Source organism: Protopterus annectens, chromosome 7.part1, assembly GCF_019279795.1.
Source record: "Protopterus annectens isolate FY-2018-M chromosome 7.part1, PAN1.0, whole genome shotgun sequence".
NCBI lineage: Eukaryota > Metazoa > Chordata > Ceratodontiformes > Protopteridae > Protopterus > Protopterus annectens.
Genome location: NC_056740.1, coordinates 269243904 through 269267610, shown reverse-complemented (window position 1 = coordinate 269267610; position 23707 = coordinate 269243904). Strand labels below are relative to the sequence as shown.

Sequence of the window (23707 nt, the reverse complement as noted above, 5' to 3'; positions counted from 1 at the left end):
TGCCTGTCCCTGGAGGAGTGGTTACTACCTAGAAGCTGTAGTTTTAATGGCCATTTTGGGTCAATTCTAAACTCCTTGATCTCTCTCTCTCTTAAAACCAGGCTGCCTCGTGGTTTTGGCATCTTTTCAGGCTTGCTAGTTGTTGCTGAAGCACCTACCAAGGGGAGAAAACACTGAGAGAAGAAAAGGAGCCACTTTTGTGATTTTAAGTATTTTCTTCTGATTTTTGTTAAGTTTTACTGCTTTGCCGCCTACTTTTTGGCATTTTCTGGCTTGCTAAAGTTATATCTGTAACAGTAACAGTACTTGGAACACATCTAGAGCCTGTTTACTGCATTTCCTGTGTTGCACTTAACTTAAAATCGTTTTTTTCTCTGAAAACTGCATTTACCTGATTTTGGCCTAGCACTCAAGTGTGGGGTCATTTATTGCACTGTTGTAATTATTTTGCTGCTTGTGTATTTCTGCTACCTTTAAACTACAACAAAAAGAAAAAAAAAACAAAAAAATCTTGCTTTTTCCCACTTTCTGAAAGTTAAGAAAGTTCAGTTACAGATTTGCTGTTCTGAACTGTTTGGAAGTTTCTAGAAGGCCAGTGCTTGCTTGGGCTAAAGGGAAGTCTCTGTGTTCACCAGTGGGAGTGGTTAACACTGAACAGCCTGCCTGTCCCTGGAGGAGTGGTTACTACCTAGAAGCTGTAGTTTTATTGGCCATTTTGGGTCAATTCTAAACTCCTTGATCTCTCTCTCTTAAAACCCTACAACTCTCTTTTTGCGCGGTTTTGCACACTGAGCAGCGTCGGGCAGGGCTGCCTAAACAGGTTTAAACTATTCCAGGCTCCACAAAGTCTGCTCTTCACTTTTTCCCTTAGAACTGTTCAAAGTCTCAAAGTAATCACTCTATACTCTTTCTAAAGCCCTGCACTTGCTCAGCTCTTATAAGGAAACACCAACTAACTAAAGCACTACACCCTCCTTGACTTCTCATAAGTATTAGACTCCCTATTGGTCCTTCCTGATCAAGTGAAAAATCAGTTCCCTTCCCTAATCTGATCAGTAAAAAAACAGTTCCCTATACTAATCTGGTATATCCAAGGGTCAGTTTCAAGGTTACTCTCCAGTCCAGCTGGTGAATCTGGGAATTTTGAGGCAATGTTACAATTGCCTTATATACACAGACAACCCTCTCCTCCTGCCAGCAAACTCTAATACATGTGAGAGATGCAGTTACACAGCCAAACTGGAGGCAGAGCTCTCTCAACCCAAGACTGGCACAGTCAGTCAGGAGGAAAAGGTAACCACCCGCACCACAAATCCAGTCTCACACAGACCTATTGCATCTGCATACCCAACACATAAACACACAAAAACATACTCAGAGGCTCTAAATAAAAATCTGCCTAAACAGCAAACACCTCCTAAGCAGATATCCAAGCAACAGCCACCCCTCAACAATACCCACAAATCACATATCTTACAAAATCAGTGTGCCTCACAGTCACAGCCCTTAAGGCCAAACAACACACCAAATACACTTGTTATAGGGGACTCTATTGTCTGGCACACTGACGTCCCGCTCACCAGACTGAACAAGGAGAAGGTCACTGTAAGCTGCCTGTCGGGTGCCAGGAGCCGCCGCATAATGCAAGCACTCAGGTCACTCCAAAGCAAGTACAAGTATGACTCCATCATTGTCCATGCTGGTGTGAATGACCTGAGACGTACCTCTCTGGACTACATGAAAAGAGACATAGAGGAGCTCTCTGACCATGTAGCCCAGGCTGGTATGACCCTGACCTTGAGTAGCATCTTGCCCTCACCAAGAATGATGCCACAGTATAAAGACAAAATGATCATTTTCAACAATTGGCTAAAATATTGGCGTCATTCAAAGAGGATCCAGTGTCTGACAGCCTGGGATGACATGCTCGACAAGCCACGTTGCTTCGCTAGGGACGGCTTGCACTTGTCACCCCTAGGCTTTCGTATACTGGCCAAGGCTCTTGCCACCCCCATAGTGCCTTTTTTAGGCAAGACTCAAAGGACAAACCCACTTCCATAGACAACCCAAAGATAAAAAAACTAAAGGTGATGCTACTCAATGCCAGAAGTCTAAACCTCAAGATGTACGCACTCGAGACTCTCCTCAGTATGGAGAAAATTGATGTCTGTGCAGTAACAGAAACCTGGTTCAAGGCTCCTGAGAGCACCTCAGCACTACCAGGTTATAACTCATACCATGCGTTTCAGCCCCAAAACTCGGACCGAAGCACAAAAGGAGGGGGAGTATCTATATTCATCAAAGATACCTACACCTCCATGTTAGTGGCACTGCATGAAGCATCGGAAACCATCCATGTGCAACTAACAGTGGGCAAAACTGCCTTTCAGTTTGTAGCCTGCTACAGAACACCCTACCAATTACAGGAACCCCATTTGGCATTCCTGAGAACACTGGAGAATATGAAGGTCTCTCCAAACATTATGTTATTGGGTGACTTCAACTACCCAAACATTGACAGGGAAAACTACTCAAGCCCAAACACCCTCACCCAATGGTTCCTTGAATTTATAAACTCTAATGCAATGGAACAACTGGTCACCACTCCCACAAGAGGGAACAACATATTGGACCTGGTCATCACCAGCATGGGGACTCTATGTTCCACACCAGAGGTAAACCCCTCATTGGTAAGATCAGACCATAAACAAATTTCCCTGGACATCCATATCCCGTCCCCACCCCCAGCCAAGGAAATCACTGTAAAGAATTTCTCAAAAGCCAACTTTGCACTTCTCAAGACTGAGGTGGAATCCTTCAAAGCCCCTGGACCAGAGGATAATACAGCCCAATCCGCAGAATCCTTTACAAATGCATTCTATGAGCACCTGCAGGAATGCATGGATCGTGCTATCCCAAATAAAACCAAGACTCACTCCTCCAAAAACAGGAGACCGGTCTGGTGGACCCCGGCCATAAATAAGCTATACAACAGAAGGAGGAAGCTACTACATGACAGAGCAAAATCCCAAATAGGGAAGGCATCTCTGATCAGTATTAGCAAGAAACTTCGATCCCTCACAAAATCATCAAAGGCCAGTTTCTAAAGAAAAATTGCCCTAGACACTAAAGATAATCACAAGGCCTTCTTTAGTTATGTCAGGAACATGGGCAGAAATTCCCAGATATGCTCTGAATTGTTGCATAACGGTACAAAATATACCGAACCTACAGACATAGCCAACATCCTGGCAGACAGATTCAGCACAAACTTCTCCCCCCCTTCCCCCCCAAAGGAGCAAACGCCTATCCTAACTGAATGTAACCTCCCTGACATCACAGATGCACAGGTGAAAGCTGCCCTCTCCAAGGCAAAAAACACAGCATCTATGGGACCGGACAGTGTCCCAGGCTGTGTCTTACACGAGCTCCAAGAAGAACTGAACCCTTACATTAAGTCACTGTTCAAACTTAGCCTTACTACAGGATATGTACCCAAAGAATGGTGTACAGCTACAGTGGTCCCACTCCATAAAGGTGGTGCCACAACGGATCCCGGAAACTATCGCCCCATAAGCCTGACTAGTCTGGTCTGTTAAGCTATGGAGTGTATTATCATGGAACTCATAAACAAAGACATTGGGAGCCGCCAGACACTGGACCCTACCCAATTTGGCTTTGTTAAGGGCAGATCCTGCCTCTTAAACCTAGTTGATTTCTTTGAAACAGTTACCAAAGCCATAGATGAGGGCAAGGTAGTCCACACAGCCTAACTGGACCTCGCAAAAGCCTTCGACACAATACCCCACTCGGGCATCATAAATAAGCTTACCAGCTTAAATATCAACCCCTATATCACAAGATGTGTTGCAAACTGGCTCAGAGATAGAACCCACATGGTCAGAATTGCAGGTGCCATGTCCGAATCCAAACCAGTTACAAGTGGCATCCCACAGGGCTCAGTTCTTTGACCTCTCTTGTTCAGTATATACTTCTCTGAGGTTCCGGCTAACACGGGGGGATTATGGCTGACAAAGTTCGCAGATGACTGCAAACTGGGGGCCATAATCGAATCTCTAGCTGACACAAGCATCCTCCAAAATGGTCTCACAGAGACGGATGCTTGGTGCCAGAGCCACGGCCTCAAGCTAAATGCTAAAAAGTGCATAGTCATCTCTTTTGGGAAAAACAAGGTGCCCACAAATTAGCACATAGGTGGTAATCCATTAAGCACAGAAGAAGTAATTAGAGATTTGGCTACCAACGTAGATAGTAATCTCTCCTTTGACAATCATGTTGCCAAAGTGGTTAGAAAGACCTTCTATATAGCCCACCTTATCATGAAAGAGTTCGCATCTAGATCAAGAGAGGTCAATGTGCCCCTCTACTCGTCACTCATCAGGCCCATAATTGAATACAATGCCCCTTTTGGGATGTACCTTGCCCGACACCTGCAGCAACTGGAGAGACCCCAAAAGTACCTCACCAAGAGGATCATGGGCTACAAACAGATGTCCTATGCAGCTCGACTAAAGAAACTCCAGCTCTACTCAGTTGCTTACCACCTACTCAGAGGCGATCTATGCCTGACGTACAAAGCCATGTCAAACCCAGAATTAATGGACGTGCTCCACCTCAAAAAATCCAAGTCCCTTAGAGCTACACGCTCCAGGGACCTAAACCTCAGCACAAAAATAAATAGGACATGCTGGAGGGACAGATTCATTTCCCAGAGGCTCCCCTCACTCTGGAATAGAATCCCAATTCATGTTAGACATAGCCCCTCGCTGACCCTCTTCAAGCGAAATTTGGACGCGTGAATGGAAAATCGCAAATTCACCCCTGGGATCTCTCCTGTGTCCCTGCTAGACAGAGGCACAGTAAACTAATCTTAAAATGGTAGCTTCTGTGACCTACTTTACAGAGGCACAGTAGGCTAATCTAATAGGGAGGTGGAAGCCAAATACACTGTAGCTAGGCTTATAAATGCCCTAGGGCAGATAGCCTAGTATCTACCTATGAACCTATGAACCTATGAACTGCCGATCATGAGCGGACAGGTGATCCGCTGTGGTGACCCCTAACCGGGAAAAAGCCGAAAGAAGAAGAAGAAATTACAAACAGGATTGTTACTCATCAGCCTTGCGATGCAGCCTTTGCAACCTACTGGCATGGGATTCCTGATTCACATCTCGCTCAGCTGCAACTATAAAGGGAATAGAGAAATAGTTAGGCATACCTATCTATCACATACACAGGCTGGATGCTGGTAAACAGTTATTGATATGAATACTTACACACTGCTGAGACATCACCTTTCTTCTTGGACCCACTCATCTAAGAGGTCCCTCTTCCACTGCTTCAAGTTGGCATAGTGGTGCTGGACCTGCTCACCAGTCCGTGAGATGCCAGTGGCACTGGTGAGATCATGGGCGAGATGGTCTTAGGCTTCCACTTTATATTGGGAGCCCTGTTACTGGCCTTGCAGCAGTCTCTTGTCATGGTTTTTTAACAGGAGTCCTACCATGACCTTGGGCTCCTGTATGCCCCAGTGCTACGCCTGGAAGTGCATGTCCTCACCAACACCTTCCATACTACCTATAGTGGGAAGCTGCAACCAGTTATGACCTGTATTCCCACCTGTGAGGTTTAAATATGGATGATTTCCTTCCCTTTGCCGTGATTGGACAGTTTTGAATATGCTGAGCTAAGCTAAACTACAGGCAAACCTGCTTAGCTAAGGTTAGCAGTGCTTAAAGGGGCAGGTTCAGTATTGCTTACCAATGGGCAAATCCACTTAGCTGGGCTATTCATTGCTTAGTATTCATTGCTTAGTATTCATATGTACACAATGCTTAAACCTGGTCAGCAAAGCTGTGCAATGCTTAGCATTGCTTATTTTTTTATTTTATAAACTATCTGCTGTATGGGATTGCTTCATCATTCATTACATATTATAAATTTGTTTACTGTCCCTAACATCCCCAAATGTGCTTTCATTACGTTTATTCATATATGACGATACTGTATGGGGCACTTGTGTTTATATGGAGGTTCAACAACTTTATTAAATTGACACCTCACATCTGGACTTACTACAGTACTTTGGTTAACAAATATATGTTATTTAGTAGATAATTATAAAAAAAAAATGTTTATGTACTGCTTTCACATGTAAAATGCAAATTGGTTACACTGCGGCTTAAACCCGAAATGGCTGCTTGCAAAGCATACACTCTAACCACTACACTATTGCAGTACTGCTTATGTTGGATGTTTCTTGCTATTTAACTTCTTGTGCTGTTTAAGCTGGACTAAGCGTAGCTAAGCAACGGGCACACCCACGCAACTACACTTAAACTTTATTGCATTTATAAAAAAAATATATTTCTTGTGTTTAATTATTTGCACCCTTCAGAATATCCCTAATGATGCTGAACCTGTTATTCTATCAACTTTTTGCTTTGTGGGATGATTGTCCCTTATGGCTTTGTCCACATTCCTTACTCTGACGGGTTGGGAGTGGTGCACTATGTGCTTATGGTATATCTGTTATTCTTTCAACTTTTTCCTTGGTAGGGATGATTGTCCCTTATGGCTTTGACAAGATTTCTTACCCTGATGGGTTGGGGGTATTATGAGCATTCTCGCTCATTTTATATTGCCAAATGGCAATTCTGGTGTGCAGGGGGCATGTGTATTGTGAGAGCACTGCTCTCAGACACACTCCCTGCACTTGTACACAGATCCGTGTCCATTTAACAGCACGGCAGTGTGCCTTCATGAATATGCATGGCGCGCTGTCGTGCTGTATGGGAACGGTCCCTTCTGTGCAGGAATAAGCTGTTCCTGCATGGAAGTTGGCTGAATCCCAGGGTGAGACTTTTTTAAATGACATGTAGTCTTCATAACATGTCACTGTTGTGGTCATACATGGGAGTGTTGAGCTACAAGTGTAGATTCCACCAAACTTCTCAAATATTCTACAGTCTCTGACTACATTGTGTTAAAACTGTCTGCATGTAAATAGATTGAGAACTGCATCTATTTATAAGCTAAGCTGATCAAGTCCCTATGCGAAGTGTTCTTTTACTGAATATTTACCTGTATTCAATAAGTCATGCTTGCTATAGATAGCAACTTTACTCTTGTCACTGTAAAGCTGAGATATTTTATTTCTCTAAATAAATACCTACTAGAGAAAAATCTAATCATCAAACTATGACTAAAATTAACTTACTAATTCAGAAGAGTAGGCCCTCCTATCATTTTTGAACATTATTACATCCAATGTCTACTTAGTTCACTTATCAGAATGGTGCATGATACTTCATTTTATGAATGTGACATGGTTCTATTGGATGAGTTCTTAGATGAAATAAACAGATATGCATTTGCTTCATGATTCTTGACAAGAGCCATATATAAGAATAACTATACTCAAATAATAATAATATACAGAAGCCCTTACCATAATTTGGGAAATTATGACATTTAAACTGTACCTGTTCAGAAAGAAAGAATAGCTTTAGAGCCTATTTTAACCCAAGAAAGGATGTGTTATTGATGACATCAACATACTTTCTGTACTGGCCACTGTTTCTGGAGAAACTTTATAATGACATTGAATGTGATGGTACAGTGCAGAACAGTAAAATTTATGGACTGTCATATTCTAATATAAATAGGCAGAAGAACCAAGCACTGTCATGGCACATGGGAAATTTATGTCCCCACAACCACTGGAACATTGCCAATGACATATGACTTATCAAAAGAGAGTGTTAGAAAGGGTCCACTTTTCTCCAGGGAATAAAAGCTTATCAGGATAGGATAGGTCAAGGAAAATGACTTGTTGTATTTTGCATTTGTGTCCAGAAAAGATGAACTGTCAGCATATCAGAGAACTGTTCTTTATGGGACAAAGTTGCAATTTATTCTCAGGTTGACTCTAGATTGTTAAATACTATCAATGAAGGACAATTGCAAACAGAAACATGAACTGTGTTGCTTATACCTTTATAGAGTAAAGGCATACACTGCAAATATGCCAAATAGATAGGGGACTGAGTCAATGTTAAATGGGTAAACATGTCCAATAATAACTATTGTTACATTTAGGGATATTGTCATATACACCATGGCAGCATATTCAATTTAATGCAGGAACATTTGAGGACTTCATGAATTCTCCTAATTATTGTGGATGGACAGTGTAAATGTTCAAAGGTAGTTTGCATTAAATTTCTCACTTCTGAGAAGCTAATTATAGTACAGATGGTGATATTTGTAAGAAACATCCTGCCTAAACTGATTTAGATTGATAATGGTCTGCAATACCTATTACAGAAATTTAAATTTTACAAAGACCAAAATGGCATTAAATGGCATTTTTGCTCTCCTTTTTCCAGCCATAAATGATTTAGCAGAAAAGTTTTTGCAAATATTTAAACCATGAGTCCTAATCATAAGTCGTTATAGCCAAAGATATCATTTTATGTTTCATATGTCAAAATATACCATGTGCAACCATTAATTTGACACCATCACTGAAGTCCTTAAGTAGGAACTTGCAGTCTTGTGTACTCAAGAAAGCCAGACGTGGGAAGACTTGTATAATACAAGTAACTCCAAAACCTGAATGAGAAATTGTCAAGAGATTTTAGTATCAACCAAATTATAGGTAGGATGTTTCTACAAAATTGACAAATTGGGCATAGGGCAAGCAAATTCCAAGATCTGAGTCTTCACCAGATAGGCTTGATGTGGGAGAATACAAACAGAAAAATCATGTAACTCAAATATCAGATCCCCAGCTGTCTGAATTCATATCTCTTACTACAGTGCAGTTAGGTTTTGTAAGATCTTCAGATGACTAATGCCATATCCCCAAAATCATGAATGATAAATTTCACACTCAAAGGTGGAACAGACTTAAAAAACTAAAAAGAACAGTTACTTTTCAATTGCAAGTTGACACAAGATGGATGTTACACTTTTTGCATCAATGGAAAGTTTGCTTTGTCAAAGAAGTGAAAAAAATTGCTTTAAGGCATGAAAGATTATATTATCAATGTATATTAACTTTTAATTAAACTAGTAGTGCATTACAATTCAATGATATAACAATCAGAAAGAATTACATTATAACTAAGTATCATCCAAATCATAGTAATACTGCATTACTAAACTGCATAACATTGGTTGGAAATTTATAATTGTGTATATTTGGTATGACCAAATTTAATACTTAAACATGCTACATAATTTGTTTCCAAAGTTATCATCCATATGCATCTGGCTGGGTGCACATTGTGTAACATACTAGCACCAAGTACATGAGTGATATAATACCGCTTTCTTGATCCCAGAATTAGCATCAGTGCAATTAGTTCAAACTCAACACATAATTTTAAAGTGCATTTAGATATGTTGAAACCATTCAGAATCCTATAGATTGTCAAAAACACTCCTCCAAGTATGCAAAAGCAACAACAAAGCCGGGGCCACCCTCTACTCCCAGCACATTTCTAAACATTGGAACTCAATCCCCCAACACATCCTAAATGCTACCAACCCTACACCAATTCAAAACTCTGCTCAAAGACCACCTCACTAACAACTGGCTCTGCTCCTGTACCAAGCCAGGCTAATACCACATAATCCTACATCAAATTTCATCCCCTAAATTTTATATTCTCCACATATACCCCACTCTCACTTGTTAACAACCACTATCAGCTACCTACAATAAGATTATAATTTGATAATTCCTTTTCTTTTGTAAGGGTATACATATGTACACATATTAAAGTATACTCAAATGATCAACTAAATATGGACCCCCTGCCCTAAAAAAAAAATAGATATATACGACTTTAATATACTGTAATAACTTTCCTCTTTTCACTAAAATATCTATTGTATATTGTACTTTTGTTGTGGTCCCTAAATATTTCTGTTAAATTTCATGTAAAACTAACACTGTACCTGTCAATGTTGTTCTTGTTTTATTGGAGCTTTTCTCCCTGGGCCTCTGCTGAAAATGGGCTCACACCCAGGAGGACTATCCCATTCAACAAATGTAAAATATATATATATATATAAATAATTAACACACCAGCAACCACTAAAATGCAGTATTGTAACATGAAACAGATAGCGTAAAACACCAATACCACTACCACGGCCAAGAGAATAGACCAGATAAAAGCAAAATCTGAGGGTAATGCTACTCAATGCTAGAAGTCTAAACCTCAAAATGCACTCACTTGAGGTACTCCTTAAAATGGAGAACATTGACATCTGTGCAGTGACAGAGACCTGGTTCAAAGCTCCAGAGAGCACCCCTGCATTACCTGGCTTCAATTCATACCACACCTATCGGCCACCTAACCCAGAAAGAAGTACTAAAGGCGGAGGCGTGTCCATATTCATTAAGGATATCCACACCTCCAGGCTAGTTGCACAGCATAATGCATCCACGATTATCCAAGTGCAACTAACTCTGGGCAAGACCGCAATCCAAATTGTAGCTTGCTACAGACCCCCCACCATGCCCCAGGATTCACACTCCTCATTTCTTGATACACTGGAAAGTATTAGGATACAACCCAACACCCTAATAATGGGTGATTTCAACTACCCCACCATTAAATGGGAAAACTACTCATGTACCAACTGTTTTGCTCAACGTTTTCTAGAATTCATAAATTCCAATGCCTTGGATCAACTTATTTACACCCCCACCAGGGGCAGCAATATCCTACACCTGGTCATGACCAACATGGGAAACCGGTGTTCCACACCAGAGGTCAATTCCTCGTTGGTCAGATCCGACCACAAGCTAATCAGCCTAGACATCCACATCCCACCCCCAGCCCCAATTAGGGAAACCATCGTAAAAAACTTCTCCAAAGCCAACTTCACACTTCATAAAACAGAAGTGGCAAACTTCATGACACCCATGCAGACAGACAATAGAGGTATGACTGCAGAATCCTACACAAATGCACTTTATAAGCACTTACACGAGTGCATGGATCATGCTATCCCTAATAGAACCAAGATGTTATCTTCCAAATAAAGGAAGCCAATCAGGTGGTCCTCTGCCATAAACAAACTCTACAACAGAAGAAAGAAACTGTTGTAAAAAAGAGTAAAATCCCATGATTGGAGGAACTCCCTGGTCAGCCTCAGTAAGAAGCTGAGATCCCTCATAAAATCCTCCAAAGCTAGTTACAAAAACACAGTTGCCACTGACTCTAAAGATAACCACAAAGCATTCTATAGCTATGTCAAGAATCTAAATGGGAACACTCAGATCTGCTCTGAGTTACAGCACAATGGCACTAAATATACAGAACCAACTGATATTGCCAACATCCTAGCAGATAGGTTCATTGCTAACTTTACCCCCCCCCCTCACCCCCTAGAGGGCCCATCTCTATACTGGAAGAATGCAAAGTTCCTATAATCACGGCTGCACATGTAAAAAACACACTCTCCAAAGCCAAGAACACAGCATCCATGGGACCTGACAATATCCCAGGCTGCATTCTACATGAACTACAGAATGAACCGGCACCCAACCTAAGTATCATGTTCAATCATTACCTCACCTCAGGCTTTGTACCCACTGAATGATGCACCACGACGGTTATCCCACTCCACAAAGGGAGAGCCACGATGGACCCCGGGAACTACCGCCCCATTAGCCTGACGAGCCTGGTCTGCAAGGCCATGGAACGTATCATCATGGAACTCATAAACAAAGACATTGGTAATCTCCAGACTCTGGACCCTACCCAGTTTGGATTTGTAAAAGGCAGATCATGTCTCCTAAATCTGATTGACTTCTTTGAAGCAGTCACCAAAGCCATAGATGAGAGTAAAATGGTTCACACAGTTTATCTAGATCTCGCCAAGGCTTTCAACACCATCCCCCACTCTGGAATTATAGATAAGCTCACTAAACTAGATATAAATCCCTATGTCACAAGATGGGTTGCCAAGTGGCTCATGGACAGAACCCACACTGTGAAAGTAGCGGATTCCAAATCCAACATCAGACCATTGACAAGTGGAGTACCACAGGGTTCAGTCCTGGGTCCTCTCCTGTTTGGTATCTATTTCTCTGAAGTGCAGGCCAACACAGAAGGTCTTTGGCTAACAAAGTTTGCAGATGACTGCAAGCTAGGAGCCATAATCAGAACTCCTAACGATGTGGACAAACTACAAAAGGGCCTCACTGAGACAGATACCTGGTGTCAAAGCCATGGCCTGAAGCTCAATGCCAAAAAGTGTATTGTCATCCCCTTTGGTAAAAACTCTGTACCCATGAACTACCACATAGCTGGTAGTCTACTTAATGCCAAAAATGTGATAAAAGACCTTGGGACACAGGTGGACAGTATTCTCACCTTTGATAATCACATCACCACAGTGGTCAGGAAATCCTTCTACGTGGCTCATCTCATCACAAAAGGATTCTCATCCAGAAAAAAAGAGTTCATTGTTCCCCTCTACTCATCACTCATTAGACCCATTATAGAGTACAACGCCCCTTTTGGTATGTACCTCACAAGACATCTACAACAACTGGAAAGACCACATGACCACAGAAATACCTCTAAAAGAGGATTACTGGCCTCAAACAGATGCCCTATGCAGACCGTCTCAAAAAACTACAGCTTTACTCCATCTCATATCGCCTACTCAGGGGCGATCTCTGCCTAACATACAAAGCTATGTCAAACCCAGAGCTGTTGGACATGCTCCACTTAAAGAAATCCCAATCCCTCCGAGCTACACGCTCTAGGGACCTAAACCTTGTCACCACAATAAACAGAACATGCTAGAGGGATAGATTCCTGTCCCAGAGACTTCCCATACCCTGGAACAGACTACCTATCTATGTCAAACAGAGCTCCTCATTAGCAATCTTCAAGAAAAATCTTGATGATTGGATGGGAAATGGGAAATTCACCCCGGGGATCACTTCTGTGGCTCTGCTCGACTGGGGCACAGGAAAATAAATTTCTTGGGTGGTGAAAGCAAGGGCACATTTTTTGGCTAGGCTTGTATGGGCCCTAGGGCCAATAGCCTAGTACCTACCTATGAACCTAAGATAAAAGCTTCAGTTAATACTTTATATGAACTTCTTATGTGCAGGATTTGATGATACCTATTTTTAGTGCTCTGCCCAAGATACATAAGGATCAGGTGGATCCGTCAATGCGTCCCACTGTGGCGGGAGTGGGCTGGTCTATGGAACCAATATCCATTTATGTTGAACAACAACTTAAAAGAATATTGACAAAAATATCACTGGTCCTGAGGGGCACACAAGATTTTTCACAGCATAGAAAGTGGTTTTGAAAGAAGAATGAAGTTAAAAGCTATCTAGTGGTTACTATGGGCATTCAAAGTTTCTTTATGATGATTCCTAACAATTACAAGATGAATGCTGTTAGAGATATACTTAGGAGAGAGTGAATATGAAATGATTAATATCAATCTCATTTGTGTTTTATTGAAACTTATATTAGAACACATTTTTATGTTCAAAGATAAATTCTATGAACAACAATGGGGAGTAGCCATGGGAACCGCCTATCCCAACAGTAACACCCGTTCGGTACTGGCACAGTGGGAGGATTCCCATATACTCCATAATAATCCATTTCAAGAGCAACTAAGATTTTACCAGTGGTTTGTCAACAACACATATATACACACACACACACACACACACACACACACACACACACACATATATATATAGGTTTACTATCAAAATGTCGATCCGTACTACGTCGAATAACGTATACTCGAAAATGGATGTTTGAAAGTGGTACCATCGGTGTCAAAAATAACAATCTAACAACAGGTTTTAACATGGGTCGAGGTAGGGGAGATGTTTGTAGTTCGGAATAACACTGAACACCTACCTCGACCCATGTTAAAACCGTTCCTAGTTTGTTTTTTTGACACCGATGTTACAGTTTTTGAGCTTCTGTTGTCGATTATACGTTATTCGACATAGTACGGATCGACATTTTGATAGTAAACCATATATATATATATATATATATATATATATATATATATATATATGGGAATGGGATCCAGACACATGCTTGACTAGCATATGCCCGAATCACAAAACATCGAACACACATACATGAAAGGGCTTAACATCGAAAAGCGCTACCACTTATGTGTGTCTGTTTCGTAGATCGGACTACAGTGCGGGTATGGGAAAATTCCATTTTTCCTACTGTAGTGCAATCTCAGAGTGAGAATATTAAAGTGGGGGGTGTGTGGGGTGCAGGGGGGCTTTGCCCCCCTGCAGAAACATAGATATTTTTGTTTTAACTACACATACATGGAAGCGCTTTTCGATGTTAAGTGCTTTCGTGTATGTGTGTTCGATGTTTTGGGATTCGGACACATGCTAGTAGTGCATGTGTCATAGATCCATCTCTCTCTCTCTCTCTCTTTCTATATATATATATATATATATATATATATATATATAATATATATCGTTCTCCTTCACAAGATCGAATGGATGGAAGCTCAAAATTCATAATCTCAAGACCAGAATCTTGAACTTCCATTCACTCAAAATTGTGAATGGGAGCCTTAGGTTTAAAAAAATAAGAAAGTTAACTTACCTTATTGCAGGGGGCCAGGTCCCCCTGTACCCTAGCAGTTTAAAAGTGAATGTTCCGTGACCGCACTATAGCGGAGGAATGGAAAATCTTCCATTTTGCGCTTACGCATATAGCGCAGAATGGGAGATTTCCCTTTCCTTCACTATAGTGCGATCTCGGAGTAGGTATATTTAAGTAGGGGGTTGTGGTGGGTGCAGGGGGGCTGTGAAAACATTTGAAAGGTGTTCATTTATTTATTTTTTTTGTCCCTTTCATATGTTCGAGTTTCTCTAAATTCGAGATTCTGGTTTCGAGTTTATGACTTTCGAGTTTAGAGAAATTCAATCATATGAAGGGGAACCATATATATATATATATATATATATATATATATATATATATATATATATATATATATATATATATATCTACACACACACACACATATATATATATATATATATATATATATATATATATATATATATATATATATATATCAATAGATACACAGATATATTATGGGAAGGTACAACAGAACAGTTACAGGCATTCCAACAATATTTGGAAGGAACTACTGATTTCCTCAAGTTCACTAGACAACAGAATGAGGACTCTATAAATTTCCTTGACGTCTGATTGATTCAAGATGCCAACGGAGAGATAGATACATGTTTATATTGCAAGGAATGTTGGAGGAATAACCTATTAGCATGATCAAGTATGCATCGTGGATATATTTATAATAATATTCTGAAGTGACAACTACGAAAAACTTCCAGGCTGCACACCAAGGAAATAGACTTCTTAAAAACAAGGGATCAGATGGGAGAACAAATTTAGAAGGAGAGGATATAAAGCACATGATGTTCAAAGTATGCAAGATCATGTTAAGAGAATGCAGACAGATCAAGGAAAACCATATTCATTTAAGACAGAAGGAAACAGTCAATGCTAAGAACCACTTGAAAAGCAGGAACAAAGAAGTGGACCAAGAACCAGAATGGTCCTGAAGTATTCAAGTGACATCAAATATATCTGTGAAATAATAAGGAGAAACTGGAAAATATTGGTTATTATGTCATAAAACATTGGAATACAGAAAGGTCACTTCTGATAGACTTGGTACTTTTCCTTGATGGAGAGGTACTGGAGGCGAACATATCTCAAGGTAACAGAGCTTTAAACATCTAATAACAGGCAGATTGTATACATTTAATTTTTATTCAGATTCTCTAATGAGGAATGTTGTTTACCTCACCGTGTGAGATTTTTGTGATAGTTTTTACATAGGTAAAACTATGAGACAGTTAAAGGAGAGGATATCAAAGCATGTCAGTGACATTAAATTAAGTGATCTCAAAAATCCTCTAGTCAAACATTTGAAGGAGCACTCTGAACATAGATTTTATGTTAGAGTTTTACAGGTCATAAAAGAAATCCACAAGGAGGTGACACTAACAATCAAACCGAATTGGCAGAGATGTCATAGACTGGGGTGATACAACCGGACAAATTCTTGAGCCTGAACTCTAATTTCCCATTGAAACCACCCCTAAGGGGGCATAGACTAAGAAGATGTGTTTGATTGGCTACATGATAGCTTTGAATGATGTCTATACTTAGTGGTTTTAGATCTGAAGAAGGATCTGAATGAGATCTGAAAGTGCTTATCTAATTTCAACTTCTTTTATTTAGTTTTATTTAGTTAATTAAAGTTTTTTAGAATGTATCATCTGGTCCATGGTCTTGGCTGTGGTAGCAGTATTGGTGTTATATATATATATATATATATATATATATATATATATATATATATATATATATATATATATAGATTCACTTCATAATCTTGAAATACTGAAATCTCAAATTTCAATATCCCAAGACCATGAAGCCGAAAATACATAAACTCAAAACCCCAGAAGCATGAAATTTAAAATCGCGACTTCTACACTAAACATACCGCAGACACAAACACAAACATACACATCCCTACACATACACAAACACCTACACTACATACAACCAGGGGGGCAAGCCCACCTGCACCCCCCCAATATGGGGTGCTGCACCCTCCACACCCCCCCTACTTAAATATACTAACTCTGAGTTTGCACTATTCAGACAAACAAAAACACCACCACACAAACTACATTCCCCTCGCACACACACACCACACTAACAAAACACACAGACACACACTAAAGCCCCAACCCAAAACTCGTAAAACACAAACACTTACCTACATCTCCAACCACCCACTCACACACCGCAACACCACAACCGCTAATTCAAAATTTCTGAACTTTAGGATTTTGAATTTTGTGCTTCTGGGGTTTCGGTATTCTGCACTTTCGCCCTTCTGGTCTCGAGCTACTGAAATTCCGGATTTCAGTAGTTCAAGATTCTGAAGGGAACCCGTATATATATATATATATATATATATATATATATATATATATTTACTTGGGTCTACATAAAATCGAATTTTCACTAACCCAAAAATTACATTCACAAGACGACTTCACTGAAAACTTATTTTAATGAACACTTGGCTCACCAAAGTTGTACATGGGGAAACTAACCACTTGGCCACCATGGTGAACTTTCCCTTTTCCCCACTGTAGTGCTATCTTGGAGTTGGTATATTTATTTAGAGGGGTGGGGGGGGGTGAATCTCCCCACTTGAACGGGTTTGATTTACTTCGGTTTTGTTTTTTTTTCCTTGGTGACCAAGTGGTTAGTTATGTATATTGGGCTTCTGTGGTGGTGGTAGGGTTCTGTTCTTGTTAATCCTCCTCAATTGTTTGAGAAATCAGTTCAGAATATTAAGAGTCACCATTTAAATCTACCAGTTCTCTCCCAATGATATTTTTCAAACATTGTAACAAAGGTACTCTGAAGCATGCTTTCAAAGTACTTTTTGAAAAGCAACAGTGTAGAACAATTTAAGAAAAATCTGAATACTTGTATGAGTCACCTAAAATAAAAGGTGGGGTTTATGGGTTCAAAATGCTTTTGGTCTTGTGTACAGAGTCCTTGCTAATATATTTATACATGTCTTTATTACAAGGACAACTCATCAGCATTATGAGAAGGATGATTGTTTTGTTAGTACTTTGCTGAGTAAGAAACATCTGTCATATTGATTTTTTGAATCTGATCATTTTCATTCATTACACATTTAGATATTTTTAAAGCTGAATTGTGCACCAACTTCACATCTAAAGTATCTTTTGATGTAATAACATGAGTAAGTTGACACACTTGTAATAATTGTTAAGCCCTATGATGTTTTCTGACCTATTCTTCAAAATGTTTTGATGTGTTACATGGTTTGAAGTTGTAGATAAGCTTAACTGATGCTTAGGAGAATTTATACAGTTGCTTGTTTCTTGCTACACTGTAAAACCACTGCTAAAAATGTTTCTGATGTATATGCTTCACAGTCATTTAAACTACCATGAAAAAGTTGCAACTTTAGCAATGCAGTGAGGTCATGTATGCCTAAAATAGCATTTCCTGTGCTTTTTATTTTTAAGGGAATTCTGTGAACCCAAGTAGCCTTTCTGCTACAACGTTTTAAAGTATAACAAAAAGCAGGTAATGAAATATTAATAAACAGGAAATAAAAGCAGTTTTCCTGCCACAGATCTAGCAACAGTTAACACAGGCAGACCATCAGATAAAACACAGTAGAACAGCATGCATTTATATAGGTTCAAAGATTCACAGGTAAGTACAAAGCAATCAGCCATTGACCACAACAAGTCTAATCAATAAACAATACTCAATATATCTGTTTACCCTGGCCATGACAATGATGCTACTCAGCTTGGATTGTAGTAGAAGTTTGATCCAGAGGTATAAGATAAGTCGGGATATGAATCTCTCATACCAGTGTGTTTTATTCATCTATTGATGAAGGGATAGTTCTTTAAGCAGGTGATTGAGGAACATTTGTTCTGCAAAGAAAGAAATGCCAGAAGAGTAGCAGATATTTCATGGCTTGAAAAGCTACAAACAAATCACCACAGAAGAATCAGTAAGAGACCAACCATGAGATCTGTTTTATGTACAATAGTTGCAGATAGCTTGATTTTTGCAATGGACCAGTAGACAATTCTTAAAGTAATGAAGAGATGAAAGAGTCCTGATGCACATCAAAGGAGAATTTCGGAATTTTGGGACCAAGAACGTTAAAGCCATAGTAAAACACTGAAGCAAATTCTGGTGTTGAGGTAAGGTACAGATATCATGAGTGGGCTTTATAATTATAGCCCCATATGGTTTAACACTCCAAAGGAATTGTAGGACAGGGTAGAGTTTCTGTTGTAAAAATAAAGATCGAAATATGCTGAGGTTAACATTCTCCTTTTGGTAAAAAGAAATGTCATATAGTCTTTAAGCATTTCAAAATAGCAATATTCCATAATAGAGTCTCAACCATAATGCAATAAACCTTAGATAGGGTTGTTTGGAAGTGGCAGCAATTTCAGAAGGATGCAAGTGAAATAGAGAGGGAAGCAATATTCAGGGGTATAAAGCATGTACTTTCCATTCAATGTTTTTATAGCTTCCATTCTGAATAAATAAACATTGTAATAGGTTCCTAGAGCTGTTTTAGTTTTGTGCAGTTTACTTACTTGTTGTGTAACATATACATGGTAAACTCCCAATAAACTGAGATATTTATATGAATAGACATTGGTCAAATAGCTTCTTTTAGGTTATACTTCAATAAAAGAGTGCTGGACACAACAGAGGAATGTTGGTGTGCTGAAAATCGACTGCAAGTTATTATAGCAATAACCCACAGCTGGGTGTGGGTAATGCTGGTTTACCCCTGGTTGGTGTGATTTGGTCACGTGGTTTAGTATATGCTTGATTTTCAATGGGCATGCTGGTTGGGCTGACCAATCAGCATGCTCATTTTTTAATGTTAATGGCCGCTCATTGTATAAAATCTTTTTAAGAACATTAGAACTGAAACAAGCAAAAAAACACACAAACAATGATTTTAAGTGTCCAGGAAAAAGAAAACAACTTATCAGACTTGAGGGAATGGTAGGACCAAGTTAAGGAGAATAGTACATAGGACTATTGAAGTTTGAAAATTATGAGATGGAGATTTGCACAGACATCACCGAATATTAATAAAACTGAAGTATCAAATAAATAACGGAACGTACAGGGTGAAGGAGACATGGTAACAGTAAAACAATAGCAACATATGAAAATGGTCAGATTGGTACATAGAGGAGTGATCTTATAAAAATACTCAAGCAGTAGCTAATATACATGCAGGAAGGCTATCTAACAGCTGCTGCAGGGTAACATACAAATAACAATGAAGTGACCCATGAGTGCAAATGAGTGCCATTTGCCTGTTGAGTGTAACAATTTAGTAGGAGAGCTTGGATGGATGAAAGAAAAGGGCATCTGTGAGCAGAGATGCAAGAATCTGTTTGAAGGAATAGCAGACACACAGATGAATAAAGCAAGATTATAATGAACACCATTCTTTCAACTAAGGATAAAATCAATACAAAACAGAAAGTCTTCCTCAGTTTGTTTCAGATTAATCCCCTGCAGTAATTTCATTATAAACTGACTTTTGTTACTATGTTAAATTACAGGCTAGGTACTTACATCTGTGGAAAAAAAATGGAGTTCTTCACACTGTGGATAACAAATTCCTTCTTTTAATATACTTCCAAAATCACATGAGAGGCAGCCCTGAGGTGAAGAATCTGTGAAATAAATAGCACTAAGGTGAAAAACACTTTCGTTGATGGAGAAACTGCCTACAATCCTGCAGTTATTACAGTCATTTTTTATAAATTGCAGTTCTGTTATTTCAAGCATGCATTTTCTGTGGGTATGCTAAACCTTTTACCATTTAATTTATTAAGTCATTCATTTATGCATTCAATTAATTTATTTTTTCCACTGGTAAAAACACCATAGCATAACATCAGAAAAAGCTATATTCTCAAAAAGTCTAGAACTGACTGCTGTATGATTTTTTTGTTTTATGACTTAATTATACCATATTAAAAAGCATTTGCAGCCTGTATCTGTTTGTGGGATTTGATACTATGTATTCTGTTAGCCTCTGGCAGGAAAATTAACTTACTATTTGAAGACTGCTAGTAAGAATTTCATACTATCAAAATGCATATTTATTTATAATGAGCTTGGCACTTGAGTTTGTTTTTTACGTTATAAGCTGTCCCTTTTGTAGGGAACTGTCCATGTTAGAAGCATAGAGTAGAACAGAGTATGGAACTCCAAAATTAATGTTTTTGCTGTATTTAGTATTGCAGTATAATAACTCCATGCATGAGAACAATCAGAATATAAAGGTAAGAATAAACTTTGCAGTGAAAATTAAGTAAAACACACTTTGTAATATAAGACAGATGCAGGTAAATCACTCTTTTTTGAGCAAAATCTTTTCTTCCTTCTCCTCAAATGATGCAAAGAGCAGTGGAAAGATGACTAGCTTCATTAACTGGCTGCATAATTAGTAATATTCTTTGTCCTGATTCCCTTCATTAAAAAACACCACACCAAAATGGCATTTGACGACCTTTATTAAACTTCAAATAACAAAGCTTTATTGAATAATCCCAGTTTCATAGCCACAAAGGAGCATCCTTGTAACCATTTGCCAGGGTTAGCGTATCCCACTCAGCCTGCCCTAATAAGGAGTGTCATCACCCCGCTCACTTATTTTACTTATCAAGCAGCATCCTACCACTTGCTTTCATCCTCCAAACTCCTTGCATCAAAACCCTACACCAGAGGGGGAACAAAAGAGGGACAAGCCTGCCTTCTTCTTTGCACAAACACCCAACCACAACAAATCAATTCAAAATATCTTTAAAAGAGGGAGGGATAGAGGGTAGGTAGCAAAATACTGCCTAAATCTGAACCTTTTCCCCAGCTACACTAATATAAATTCTCTAAGCCTCACCCCACACCTATCTCACTTCCTCCCAACTTCTCTTATTAAATTAACCCTTCTTTGCCCACAGTTCTACCTAAACTCCTTCCCCTCCATCCTAGTCTTAATTTCTTCCACTCCACACCCCCATCCCATGTCCAGCACCCTAACCCCCTTCCTATCATCTCTGCATAAACCCTGTAACACTGAAGATGTCTCTGGGCAAACTGGTTTGTTCCCAAACCTCATATGGCAATCCAATATGTGTCAGCATGGTATGACATACTAGATAGTCACTCATGTTTTTCCACAGATGACTTGCACCTCTCATTCCAGGGCTTCTGAATACTGGCTAAAGACTCTACTGCTCCTATAGTGCCTTTTCAGCCAGAAAGGCCAATGGCTAATGGCTCTATCAACCCAATAAAAAGAGAGAATGCATGACACCATGTCAAGGAGGCTCTGCTTAATGCAAGGTGTGTAAATAACAGATTACCTGATCTTGAAGCCCTGCTGCATTTGGAGTACATATGTATATGTGTGTTGCTATAGAAATTTGGTTTAAAACTACAGAAAGCACTAACTCCACTCCAGGGTTTTGAATCTGTCTCACCTTTCAGCCCAATAGCAAATGTTGTGAAGTATCTATATTTGTTAGGGATCACATCACTTATAGACACATCTCTAGAGACCCAGAAGGTGAACTGATTGAGATCCAAATCACTCTAAACATGGAAAACTATGAGATCATAGCATGTTGCATGACCCCCACTGTGCTTTTAGAAAACCATGGACCAGATTAATTTACAGTTACACAAAGTGTAGTGATAGTGTTGGTGGTGTGGTGAGCTGCCAACACGTTAGTGTGCTGTTTGTTATTCATTAAACACAATGTGTAGAGCCACCAAACAAAGGGAAAAGCAGAATGTACTACGAAAGCATAAAGAGGTGAAGCACATGCTAATTAACCAACCAAATATAGCAGAGCTGTCCAGGAAGCTGTAAAGCAGTCGTGCACACTCAGTGTAGGCTTTTGCCCTGTACAGCAAATTTCTTTGGAATGCAGGCATGATTACGCTTAGAAAAAAACATGTTCGATGTTGCTGCTGCCATTATTAGGCTGCATGTGCCACAGGTTTTAAATCAGGGTGCTGCTGCCATTATTAGGCTGCATGTGCCACAGGTTTTAAATCAGGGTGCTGCTGCCATTATTAGGCTGCATGTGCCACAGGTTTTAAATCAGGGTGCTGCTGCCATTATTAGGCTGCATGTGCCACAGGTTTTAAATCAGGGTGCTGCTGCCATTATTAGGCTGCATGTGCCACAGGTTTTAAATCAGGGTGCTGCTGCCATTATTAGGCTGCATGTGCCACAGGTTTTAAATCAAGGTGCTGCTGCCATTATTAGGCTGCATGTGCCACAGGTTTTAAATCAGGGTGCTGCTGCCATTATTAGGCTGCATGTGCCACAGGTTTTAAATCAGGGTGCTGCTGCCATTATTAGGCTGCATGTGCCACAGGTTTTAAATCAGGGTGCTGCTGCCATTATTAGGCTGCATGTGCCACAGGTTCTAAATCAGGGTGCTGCTGCCAGACCTTCAGCAAGAAGAAAGAGTATATTTAGACCACATTCAATTTATCATGGACTGCATGACACAGAAACTACTGAGAGATACAGGATGGATGGGGAAACACTGGAGGAGATATGAAACCTCTGCCGCCACCACCACAGGCCACAGCAAAACTGTGCAGAGCCCATCCCAGTGGAAACAAAGGTATCTGTAGCATTACATGCATACACAGTGGATATACTAGGGATGTCACAGAATAGAATACTACATCAGTGTTTAAATCCAATGATATTACATGCAAGAGATCAAATCTGTTTGCCACACACCCCAGAGGAGAGATCAAGAATCATGCAGGAATTCTATGCAGGAGCACACTTCCCTGATGTGTTGGGGGACATAGATTGCACACACATAGAAATAAAAGCCCCACCTGGTCAACAGAAAAAGTTTTCCACTCTATAAACTGTTAGGTTGTTTATAATTCCCAAAGGATTATCCACAGTGTCCATGCAGGTAACTCAG

The 23707-nt window shown here is 39.7% G+C and overlaps 1 protein-coding gene across 1 annotated transcript in view; it reads right to left on the bottom strand.

Moving 5' to 3' along the window:
* The window catches only part of LOC122807533 (proprotein convertase subtilisin/kexin type 5-like), a 252030-nt gene that overhangs the window by 168336 nt on the left and 59987 nt on the right, over positions 1-23707 (bottom strand). Inside the window, exon 3 of the mRNA XM_044078454.1 lies at positions 20316-20416. Within this exon, the coding sequence (XP_043934389.1) occupies positions 20316-20416 (101 nt within the window). The remainder of the gene's footprint in view (positions 1-20315; positions 20417-23707) is intronic.